General features: G+C 43.8%; 1 protein-coding gene across 1 annotated transcript in view; it reads left to right on the top strand.

The window, feature by feature from the left end:
- The first annotated feature begins 5,650 nt into the window (after positions 1-5,650).
- Positions 5,651-12,544, top strand: part of sdhaf3 (succinate dehydrogenase complex assembly factor 3) — a 46,610-nt gene continuing 39,716 nt past the window's right edge. The window contains exon 1 of the mRNA XM_041184615.1: positions 5,651-5,864. Coding sequence (XP_041040549.1) covers positions 5,697-5,864 — 168 coding nt within the window. The 5' untranslated portion in view covers positions 5,651-5,696. The remainder of the gene's footprint in view (positions 5,865-12,544) is intronic.

Genomic DNA, 12,544 nt, shown 5'->3' on the forward strand with positions numbered 1-12,544 from the left:
AGATTGTAAAGGGCGCAGCAGACGATGACGATGCATGACACACTCTGCGGACTGTATTGCAGGGCTCCACCAGACCAGTTCAGGCACCGGAACTGTATCTTCAGCATTCCAATGGTCTGCTCCACCAAGTTGTGAGCTGCTGCATAAGCTTCATTATAGCGCCGTTCTGGTGCAGCCTGAGGCCACCGCATGGGTGTCATCAGCCACGGCCTCTGTGGGTAGCCCTTGTCCCCAAAGAGTCAACCCTGCAGCTTCTGTGGACCCTGGAAGGCTGCAGGAATCTGCGAGCAACTCAGGATGTAGGCATCGTGCACACTCGCTGGAAACATGCGCATACCTGCAGGATGCGTTTCTGGTGGTCACACAACAGCTGCACGTTCAGTGAGTGGAAGCCCTTGCGGTTGATGAAGCCCACTGAGTGTAGTGATGGAGATTTAAGCGCGGTGCCAAGGTTTGGGACATCTGCTCAGGTCTGGAGAGGGACTTGCAGTGGGAGAGGGAGGATCCAGTTGTCATGGTCCATGTAGGTACCAATGACATAAGCACATCAAGGAAAGAGGTTCTGCATAGTCAGCATGAGAAGTTAGGTACCAAATTAAGAAGCAGAACCTCAAAGGTAATAATCTCTGGATTGTTACCTGAGCCACGTACAAATTGGCATAGGGCAAATAAGATTAGAGAGATGAATGTTTGGCTCAAAGACTGGTACAGGAGAAGTGGGTTCTGGTTCATTGGTCACTGGCACCAGTACTGGGGAAAGTGGGGGCTGTACTGTTGGGACGGTCTACACCTGAACCATGCTGGGACAAGTCTCCTCGTGAATTGCATAACTAGGGAAGTAGAGAAGGCTTTAAACTAAACAAGGTAGGTGAGGGATCAAGCTTGGGTAGATGTTGCGACTTGGAGTAGATTCAAGGATGGAGACCATAATAGTCATATGAGAAATGAGGATCATAGAATAGCAGCAAGAGACAGTGATATAAAACCTAAAAATACACCAATGGTTAAGACTGGATGTTCCAAAGATAACAAAAAGACAAAACTAAAAGCTCTGTATCTGAATGCACATAGCATTCATAAAATAGTGAATGAATTGATCGCGCACATTCAAGTAAATAAATATGATCTAATAACATTACAGAGATGTGGCAGCAGGATAACAAGGATTAGGTCCTGAATATTGAGGGGTATATGACATTCAAGAAACATAGGAAGCTAGGTAAAGGTGAAGGGGTAGCACTGTTGATCAAGGATCACATTGGTGCAATAGTTAGAGATGACTTTGGTTGAGGGGATCAGGATGTAGGATCCGTTTCGGTGGAGATGAGGAATTGTAGGGAAAGAAGTCACGATTAAGAGTGGTCTACAGGCCCCCTATCAGTAACCACAATGCAGGACAAAGTATACAAGAAGAAATATTGGGTGTGTTAAGATGATGGTAATAATCATGGGTGATTTTTAACCTACATAAAAACTGGAAAAATCAGATTTGCAGTAGTAGCCTGGATAAGGAGCCCTTAGAATGCTTTCAAGATAGTTTTCTTAGAGCAGTACATTCTGGAACCAACCAGAGAGCAGGTTATATTAGACTTGGTATTGTGTAATCTGACAGGATTAATTAATGACCTCAGAGTGAAAGCACCTGCTAGGTAGCAGTGACCACAACATGATTGAGTTTTACATTGAATTTGAAAGGGAGAAGAGTGGGTCTAAGAGCAGTATTTTAAACTTAAATAAGGGCAACTTTGTGGGCATGAAAGCTGAGCTGGCTGAAGTAAACTGGGATACTAGGCTAGAGGATAGATAAATAGGGAGGCAGTGGCAGCCATTTAAGGGGATAGTTCAGAATACTCAGAATAAGTATATTCCTACCATAAAGAAAAATTCTAAGGGGAGTACCCATCACCCATGGTTAACTAAAGAAGTTAAGGAAAACATCAAACTTAAGGAAAAAGCATGTAACTGTGGAAAGATGAATCACAGGTCATTTGATTGGTCAGAATATAAAGAACGGCAGTGAATGACTGAAAGGTTAAACAGGAGAAAGAATTTGTTTTTATTCCTTTGTGGGATGTCGGCTTTGCTGGCTGGTCCAGCATTTGTTGCCCATCCCCAGTTGCCCTTGAGAAGTGAAGTAACCAGGTAAGTAGTGAAGGCTTTAGAATATGAGGAAGCAAGCTAGAAATGCAAAAACGGATAGCAAGAGTTTCTACAGGCATTTAAAAATGAAAAGAGCATGTAAGATGAGTGTTGGTCCTCTAGAGAGTAACAATGGGGAGTTAATAGTAGTTAATAAGGCAATGGTAGATGAAATGGACAAATATTTTGCTTCTGTCTTCACCATAGAGGACACAAAAGACATTCCAGAAATAGCTGTAAATCAAGACGTGGAAGGGAGAGGGGAAGTTGGTGAAATTACAATCACTAGGGAAGAGGTAGTTAGCAAACTGATGGAGCTGCGGGCTGAGAAGGCTCCAGGTCCTGATGGACTTCATCCTAGGGTCCTAAAAGAGCTGGCTAATGAGGTAGTAGATGCATTGGTGCTAATTTCCTAAAATTCACCATATTCTGGAAAGGTTCCATCACACTGGAAAGTAGCAAATATAACCCTTCCATTCAAGAAGGGAGGGAGGCAGAAAACAGGAAACTATAGGCCAGTTAGCTTGACATCTGCCATGGGTGAGGTGTTGGATTCGATCATTAAGGAAGTTATAGCTGGGCACTTAGAGAAACTCAAGGTAATCGGAAGAATCAGCTTGGTTTTGTGAAAGGGAAATCATCTTTCGTTAATTTATTGGAGTTTTCTGAAGGAGTAACTTGCACTGTGGATAAAGGAGAGCCTGTAGATGTGGTGTACTTGGATTTCCAGAAGGCTTGGATAAAGTGCCACACCAAAGGTTATTGTGGAAAATAAATGCTCATGGTGTAGGGGGTAAGATATTTTCATGGATAAAATATTGGCTGGCTAGCAGAAAACAGAGAGTATGCATAAATGGATCTTTTTCTGATTGACAGGATGTGACAAGTGGAATCCTGCAGGGGTCTCAGCTTTTTACAATTTTTATCAATGACTTAGCTGATGGGAGTGAAGACATGGCAGCTAAATTTGCAGATGACACAAAAATAGATAGGAAAGTACATTGTGAAGATGTCATAAGAATGTTGCAGACAGATATAGATAAGTTGAGTGACTGGGCAAAAACCTGGCAGAGTATAATGTGGGAAAATGTGAAATTGTTCACTTTGGCAGGAAGAATAAAAAAGCAGAGTAATACTTAACCAGAGAATGGCTGCAGAATTCTGAGGTGCAGAGGGATCTTGGTGTTCTAGTGCATGAGTCACAAAAAGTTAGTACGCAGATAAGGCAAGTAATTAAGAAGGCTAATGGAATGCTATCCTTTATTACAAGAAGAATTGAACATAAATGTAAGGATAAAAACAAAAAAACTGCGGATGCTGGAAATCCAAAACAAAAACAGAATTACCTGGAAAAACTCAGCAGGTCTGGCAGCATCGGCGGAGAAGAAAAGAGTTGACGTTTCGAGTCCTCATGACCCTTCGACAGAACTTGAGTTCGAGTCCAAGAAAGAGTTGAAATATAAGCTGGTTTAAGGTGTGTGGGGTGGGGCAGAGAGAAAGAGAGAGAAGTGGAGGGGGTTGGTGTGGTTGTAGGGACAAACAAGCAGTGATAGAAGCAGATCATCAAAAGATCTCAACAACATTGTTGTTGACATCTTATGATGATCTGCTTCTATCACTGCTTGTTTGTCCCCACAACCACACCAACCCCCTCCACTTCTCTCTCACTCTCTCTCTCCATGCCCCCCCCCCCCACACACCTTAAACCAGCTTATATTTCAACTCTTTCTTGGACTTGAACTCAAGTTCTGTCGAAGGGTCATGAGGACTCGAAACATCAACTCTTTTCTTCTCCGCCGATGCTGCCAGACCTGCTGAGTTTTTCCAGGTAATTCTATAAATGTAAGGATGTTATGCTTCAGTGATACAGCACATCGGTATGACCACATCTCGAATACTGTGTGCAGTTTTGGTCTCCTTATTTAAGAAAGGATGTAAATGCTTTGGAGGCAGTTCAGAGGAGGTTTACTTGATTGATGCCTGGAATGAGCGGGTTGCCTTCTGAGGAAAGATTAGACAGGCTGGGCTTGTGTCCACCGGAATTTAGAAGAGTACGGGGTGACTTGATTGAAGTATATAAGATCCTGAACGGTATTTACAAGGTGGACATGGAAAGGATGTTTCCTTTTGTGGGTGAGTCTAGAACTAGAGGCTCTGTTTTGAAATTAAAGGTTGCCCTTTAGGACCGAGATGAGAACTTTTTACCTCTGAGGGTTGTGTGACTTTGGAACTCTCTGCTTCAGAAGGTGGTGCAGACAGGGTCATTGAATATTTTTAAGGCAGAGGTAGATAGATTATTGTTAGGCAAGGGAATCAAAGGTTATCGGGGATAGATAGGAATGTGGAATTCCAAATACAAGCAGGTCAGTCATAACCTTACAAATGGTGGAGCAGGCTCAATGGGCCAAAGGGCCTACTTCTGCTCCTATTTCATTTGTTTGTCTGGACTAGGTCCCTTGCTTTTTGCAGTATACACCAACAATTTAAACTTAAGTGTAGGCAGCATAATGAATGCAAATGGTGATAGTGAGGAAAAAGCTGCAGATGGCAGGAAACTATCAGTGGACTAGTTAGTGATGGTATATAAGAGGTGAATGGGACTCAATCCAGAAAAGTTTGAGTTGGAGAGCAACAAATGCATAAAATTCTGGTCATATTACAAGAATTATAAGGTTACACTAGAGATGGTACAGAGGAAATTTGCGTGGATGTTTTTAGAAAATGGAAAATTGTAGCTATGAGGAAAGTGATAGGGTGTAGTTGTTTTTTTGGTATAAAGAAGGCTGCAAAGAGATTTAATTGAGTTGTATAAAATTATAAGAAGCCTAGATATTGGATAGGAAGGATCTGATGGCATGGCTATTAATAGCAGGGGGCACAGATTTTAAGTAGTTGGTAAAAGGGGAGTTGAGTGCTTTTTTCACTGAGGGTGGTGGGGATTAGAAATGCACTTCCTAAAAGGGTGGTAGAGGCAGAAACCCTACAGTTAAGTTTTGGATATTCACTTGAAGAGCTCTGATCTATAGACTAAGAGTAGAAATTGAGATTGGGAGAATAGCCTTTTCAGCCAGCAGAGACACAATCACCTGTGCAGTTTGTTTCTATTTCAGATTTCCAGCATCTGCAAATTTTGCTTTTAGTTTATGTTTCTGTGTCGGACCCAACTAATCCGGCTCCTTTCTGGGGGCCACCAGCCATCTCTTAATCAAAAACAAAAATTGCTGGGAAATCTCAGCAGGTCTCCATAGCAACAACCAATCAAGAGTCACCGGGGCTCTCGTGCTACAGCATCAACAGCCCGCGTTACGAGCCCCGAAACCGATGTTACAAGACGGCAAGAAATGCGAAATACTTCGCAAACGACAATAATTATCAACATCTATTTATTTTTCAATTCATTCTGAAGAAAGTATGGAGCCGCAGTGATACGTACTGATTTTCCCCACTCCGGGCAATATAGATAAATTCATTCGGAGGAATATTCGTGTTGTACCTCGGGGGAAAGGTTCAGGTACGGGCATTTCCGGTGAGCTCGTGGTACCGTGGTTGCCCAGGAAATGGATGTCATCGGCCGGGTGCGCGCGCTGTACAAGCGGATTCTGCTCGTGCACCGGTTGCTGCCGCCCGAGCTGCGTGCTTTGGGTGACCGCTATGTCCGGGATGAATTCAGGAGGAATAGAGCGGTTGAAGTGCAGCAGGCCAACAGATTCATCGAGGAATGGGAGGTAGGAGTGTCTGAGCAGGCCTCGAGGAGTGGTCTTTACAAACGGTTGGGAATGAGGACCGAAATGCTGTTTGAGAGAAAATTGTACAGTACCTATCGCACCTTTTAGCCTCCAGCCTCTGAAATACTCAGTCACAAGATCCCTAAAAACAGCAATGGATACTGAGTATATAATGTGTTTTAGTGATGTTGACCAGGTTACCGGGGATGGGGGTACTGCTACTGCACTAAAGCAGTGGGATCTTCTACGTCCACCTCTCAGCGTGGGACGGTCAGTCTAAATTACGCACTCGTGTCTCTGGAGCGGCTCTTGAACCCAAGTCCTTTTGACTCAAAAGTGAGAGAGCTAGCAACTGAGCCAATGCTGACACCCGGGCCCAGATTTTCCTGCGGGCTTGGGAAAACCTGCCCTTTGCACTGATCCGCCTTCTGAAATGCACACCTGACCTATGTGTGACTTTTCCATCACATTTCCACTTCTCTCCAGCCCTGAAGAAGGGTCATTAGGGACTTGAAACGTTAACTCTATGTTTCTCTCTCCACAGATGCTGCTATACCTGCTGAGTTTTTCCAACATTTACTGCAGATTTCCAGTATCTGCAGTACTTTGCTTTTATCTGTGTGTGACTTTGCCTGGGATTTTTAACTTTTCACTCAGGGTTCAGGTTTGAGGTGTACTTTGTGAGCTGTCATGGTGTATGGGTGTGGAAACATTCTGGTTAGAAGGCCTGTCCCTGTTCTTTGAGAACTTAAGAAATAGGAGCAGGAGTAGGCCATTCAGTATGATTATGTCTGATCATCTACCTCAGTACCATTTTCCTGCACTATCCCTGTATCCCTTGATGTTTTTAAAATGTAGAAATCTATGGATCTCAGCCTTGAACGTGCTCAGTGACAGAGCCTTCACAGCCATCTGGGGCAGATCCACCACTCTCTGAGTGAAGAAATTCCTTCTCATCTCAGGCCTAAACGACTTGTCCCTTATTCTGAGACTCCGTCCCCTGTGTCTAGACATCCCACCCCCCCCCCCCCAGCTATGGGAAATGTCCTTCCTGCATCCACCTTGTTGAGTCCTGTAAGAATTTTGTATGTTTGAATGAGATCACCTCTCGTTCTTCTAAACTCCAGTGAATAAAGGCCCAATCTATTTAATATTTCCTCATTGGACAATTCTTCCATCTCAGAGATTAATTTAGTGAACCTTCGTTGCACTCCCAACAGCCCACCCCATGGCCCCTCAGATCTACCATGCCACTTTCCGCCTTCTCCATGCACCCCATGTATCCTCCCTCACCACTCATATAGTATCCACCGTGTACACCCCTCAGGAGCCATGCAAAGCAGTGGGAATTCTTATAATTACAGTTTAAAAAAAAAGTGACAATCTCATAAAACTCTCAATCAAACCCGCTGCCATTGATACTGCAAAAAACTTCTCCATTGGAAAAATGTTAATCCTTTAAATGGCTATAAAGTTGGGTAAGCAAACAGCTGTACTCTGAAACCACCTCAAAAGGCAGAGTATGTTATACAACATTGTAAAACTGTCAGTCATCCTGCTGAACAGCTGTCAGCAAGCCATAAGATTTTGGAACTCAACCAACCATTCATAATAGTCACAGCTTTCAAAACATTAGCTTCCCAACTCCAAAGGCTAACATTTAAAGAACAAGTGGTGTCTTCTGCATTTCAAACCAAATTGTCAATTGATGGAGTGGAGCAGGTGCTTTTTTTTTTACATTTCAAAATCATTGGACTTTCTTCAGTCAACCAGACATTTAAATCCCAGTGCCAAAGTGAAGAGGATGGTTTTTCAACACATTTTTCCACATTTTGAGTGCATTATGGCACTTTTCCCAATGGAAAAACGTACTGTAATGCATGTAAACATTTACACAAAAGTGGTCAATGTACTGGTCAACTTAACTTTGCAGGACAGAGCCCTATGATGAATCACTGCTTTAAAAACACATCTACACTACGATACAGCATTGAATATTGACATTTGAGGATGTGAAAGCATCTTAAATTTGCTTTTCAGAATTTTGGTAACTCCTCAGCAAGCTTCCCCACTGGTCACGAACCCTCCAAGATGGTGCATTTCTTTGGGCTTCCAAAACGCGCACTAGCACACGAAAATAGTGTGCAGGGTGGGGAATACAATTTTCCTGTGCTCAGAAGAGGTGCCAGCGTTTTACATCCAAGACCTTCCCGACTCAAAAAGGCCACATGAAAACTGTGAAAGGCAGGGAAGCTAGTGGAAAGCAGTGAAAAGAAACTAAGTTCAGCATTTCGCACCCCAATTCGCACCTCCTTTAGGAGACAAAAACCTGTCCGCTAGTGTATTGGGGGATGAAGTCTCAAGGTTTAGCAGTATTTGAGAGTGGGAGACTCTCGGGTTCCTGGAGCACTTGAGAGGGACCTTGCAGGGTTCTGCAAACATTAATATTGTAAAGAAGATTCTGGGAGCTGCAGGCAACTTAATTGGGAACTTTCTGTGTTTGGGGGCCAAAGTTATAGCAAGAGACAATCGGGATAGCTCATGGAGATTTAGAGCCTTGGACGTGAATCAAAGAGCACTATGATTAAGTTATGTATGGTTTTCATATAGTTCATAGTTACCAATATAAGCTTGAATAATTCAGCTAGTTTATTTTAAAGAAGCACAGGCTTAGAGTGGACATGATTTAGATTTTTAAAGTAAGTTTTAATTCAGTTTGCTTGAATAGGATATATTTGAGATGGTTTGACCACTGAGCATACATACAAAACCTTTAGAAAAATAAAAAGGTTGGATGCCATAAAGAATTTCTTTTTAAGAAGAATGATATATAGGTGGTCAATATATACTTGTGACAGCCCTTTGAAACTTGGTAAGTTCTCTTTTTAGAGGATATTTCCAATGATAGAAGGCAAGTATGTCCAGGTGGCCCTGGAAAGGACATACTCTTGATACTTTCCTTGACTGGGGGCCACTTCAGGAACTGGTGATTTTGGCCAATATAGAAAATATTATTTAATTTGGTATGTCTCCCTTTATTTTTTTATATACTCCTTTAAAAAGGAAACATTTTGGTTAGATTAATTTTGCTTGATGACATTTAGGATGGCAACCCAGTGTCATCCTAAATGTCCAATCAAAGGAATCTTAGAATAGTTACAGTAGAGAAGGAGGCCAGCTGACCCATCAAGTCTATGCTGGCTCTCTGAAAGAGCAATTCAGCTAGTCCCACAACTCTGCCCTTTCCTGCTAAACCAGCAATTTCTTCTTTCTTCAGGTGCTTATCCAATTCTCTTCAGAAAGGCACAATTGAATCTGCCTCATCCATCCTCTCCGACAGTGTATTCCAAATCCTAAACCTCTCTTTAAAACATTGAATGTCATTTTTGGTACTTTTGCCAAAACCTGTGTTCTCTGGCTCTCGAACCCTCTGCCAAGGGATCAGTTTCTATCGATTTACTTTGTTTAGATCCCTCATGACTTTGAACATCTATATCAGATTTCCTTTCAACGCTCTCTTCTCTAAGGAGAACAACCCCAACTTCTCCACTCTCTCTTCGTAACTGAAGTCCCTCATCCCCAGATCCATTCTTGTGAATCTTTTCTGCAGCCTCACTAAAGCCTTCGCATTCTTCCTAAAGTGCATATCCCCCCCCACCCCCGGTTCTCTCTTCTCTCTCACTTCATCCAATGAGCTCTGGCTTTCATTGCCCTACTTTCCCCCTCATGGGACCCTGACTCTACCCAAACCATCTCTTCTTTAAAGGCAGCCATTAGAATACTAAGGGGAGTTAAAGTAAATTCTAGAGGGCTGTGCATACAGGAAAAGTGAATGAACCTTCAAGATTTCGTAAGATGAGAGAACCCTTGGGGGGAGAGTAAAAAGGTAGAACTGAGTTAAAGCATAAATCTTTATAAGCTATAGTGTTGTTAGTGGTGACTGCTTTTATTTATGCAATAAAGTTTGAGTTTGTGAAAAAACATGAAATCATGTGGTGTAGTTCTGTCGCTTAATTGCTGGGTGTTCAGATTTCTTCTTTAAATATTAATGGTCCCAACAGGATCATAGCATGCTATTACTGTCCCAATTTTATATTAGGTTAATTCAATTTCCTCATTATCACTATTCTATAGTTCTTGCATCTCTCTGTAATTACTTTTCAAATTTGCACCTCTATATCTTTCCTACTAGTTGGTAACATGTTATAGTACCTCTATTTTTCTTAACTAATTACATTCTCTGTTTACAAGCTCTAGGACACCTGCTCTCTCCAACTCTGTAATATTCTCCTTAATCAATGCTGCCATTCATCCTCATTTTTTTTTCCTTCCCTATCTTTTCTGAACACCTTCTAACAAGGTACATTTAGCACCCAGTCCTGCCAATTTTTTAATCAGGTATCCATAATCATCCAATGTCATATTCCCATATGGCTATTTGTGCCTGCACTGACTACCTTATTTATGACATTCTGTGCTTTACATATATGCACTTTAAAGCTGAATTAGATCTTACCATATTTCCTCTTAGTCTGACTCTGCCTAATACTCTACTGTTTCTTACTCCAGCACTATTTGTTTCCTGCAATCCTTTGTGCAGCTTGCTTCCTTCCTAATTCTACAACCTGGTTCCCACCCCCTGTAAATTAGAGCTATTGGGGAGGTTTTAGTCTATGCCCCAGGAATCTCAAGCCCTTCTTCCTGCACCATGTCTCTAACCATGTATTTATCTGCTCTACCCTCAGGGCCAGAATTTACATCTTGTGGGCGCACATGCACCTGACCCAAATGGACTTGAAATAGCACGAGATGATGTTGGGCTAGCGTCCCGACGTCATCCTGCATGCAAGCAATCTTCAGGTTGGCGGGCGCATGCAGGTGTCGGAGTCGCATCTGCCAACAATTTAAAGTCCACTTAAGGCCATTAAAAAGACAATTGATCCTGACTTTACATTGCTAGTGCGATTTTGCGCTCGTCGCACGGGCGGGAGGGCAGCCCACTTTTAACGAAACCTCATCCAAGGATGTTACAACAGGGTCTACAACATTGCCATTGTGAGTAGTCGGGAGTTTAGGAGGTTGATTGCTTAATTGAACTTGACAGCTTCATCTCGGTTCTAAGCTTCAACCTTAGCATTTCTAGACTCTATTTCAGGACTCATTGGTGCCTCCAAGGCCCCTGGAGGATTTTGACCGTGTGGACCCTTCCAGGCACCAGGCAACCTTCTCTTACCTGGAGATTGTGCTCTCTGCTGGAGGCACCTCCTCCTCCTCTGAGGAGAGGAAGCTAGGTGTCCCAATGCATTGTCCAGGGGAGCGACCTGTCGGAAGAGAAGCACAGGCACAAAAGGTGCAGGTCCAGAAGGTAGACATCCGAGTCATTGCTACTGTCCTGCTGCCAGTGTTTACAGGCAGCGATGCAGCTACCTCAACATGTCCGAGGTGCAATGACGAAGGAGCCTCCGCCTCTCTAGGGAGACTGTGACCTCCATTTGTCAGATGATTGGGTTTGAAATCACCTCCAACTATGTGGGTGGACACCCCATGCCAGTAGCTCTGAAGGTCACAGTGGCCCTCAACTTCTATGCCGCCAGCTCTTTCCATGGGTCAGTGGGGGATCTTTGTGGAGTGTCCCAGTCAGCTGTCCAAGTTTCATCAAGCTGGTGACTGATGCTCTGTTCAAGTGGGCAATGACGTTTATTCATTTCCATACGGATAAGGCCAGCCAGGCTGAGCAAGCCAGAGGGGTTGCAGCAAATACTGGGCTCCCTCGCATCCAGGCTGCAGTTGACAGCACTCATGTGCCCAACAAAGCACCAGTGGGTCAGCCGGGTGCTTTTGTCAACAGGAAGGGATTCCACTCGATGAACGTCTAGATACTTTGTGACCCACAAGATGCAGATTCTGCAAGTCTGCGCAAGGTACCCTGGTAGCTCCCATGACGCTTACTTCCTCACACTCACAGGTGCAAAGGCTGTTTGCTGCCCCAGCTCGACTGGATGGCCGGCTGCTGGGAAATGAGGGCCATCCATTGAAAAGGTGGCTTATGATGCCTCTCCGCCACCCAAGAACGGAGGTAGAGCATTGTTATAATAGGAGTCATGCCTCCACATGGGCGGCGATAGAGAGGACCATAGATCTTCTGAAGATGCGCTTCCGACGCCTGGACTATTCCGGGGGAGCACTACAATACCCTCCAGGGCGAGTATCACTGATGGTAGTTGTATGTTACACTCTCCACAATCTTGACTGGCAAGGGGGGCCCACTGGAGGAAGAGAATCTTGAGGCAGCTCCACAGGCCAGAGAGTGGTGAGTCAGAAGAGGAACTCGGTGAGGACGTGTAGGCAGGGACGCCTTGATCCAACGCACCTTCAGCTAGGCTGCCAAAGATCTGCTCGCCTCATGCCAGGGCTGCCTCCTCCATCCCAGATGTTTGAAATGACCCTTTCCTTTGAACCCAAAGTTCACTCAATGCCTGTGCAATAAAGTTTACAGCCAGTCATGTCCAGCATGAGACACTGGCATGCCCTGCACTTTCAAAACAAGTGAAGAATACTCAGGCCATTAAGACAAAAGCAAAATTTTTATCATGTTGGCACTTGTATCAAATGAACATAACATATGGTGTTTTTATGTTTGCGATTGCTGCGTCTTGTTGCCCCCACCCCCATCCCCCCTT

Source organism: Carcharodon carcharias, chromosome 3 (genome assembly GCF_017639515.1).
Source record: "Carcharodon carcharias isolate sCarCar2 chromosome 3, sCarCar2.pri, whole genome shotgun sequence".
NCBI lineage: Eukaryota > Metazoa > Chordata > Chondrichthyes > Lamniformes > Lamnidae > Carcharodon > Carcharodon carcharias.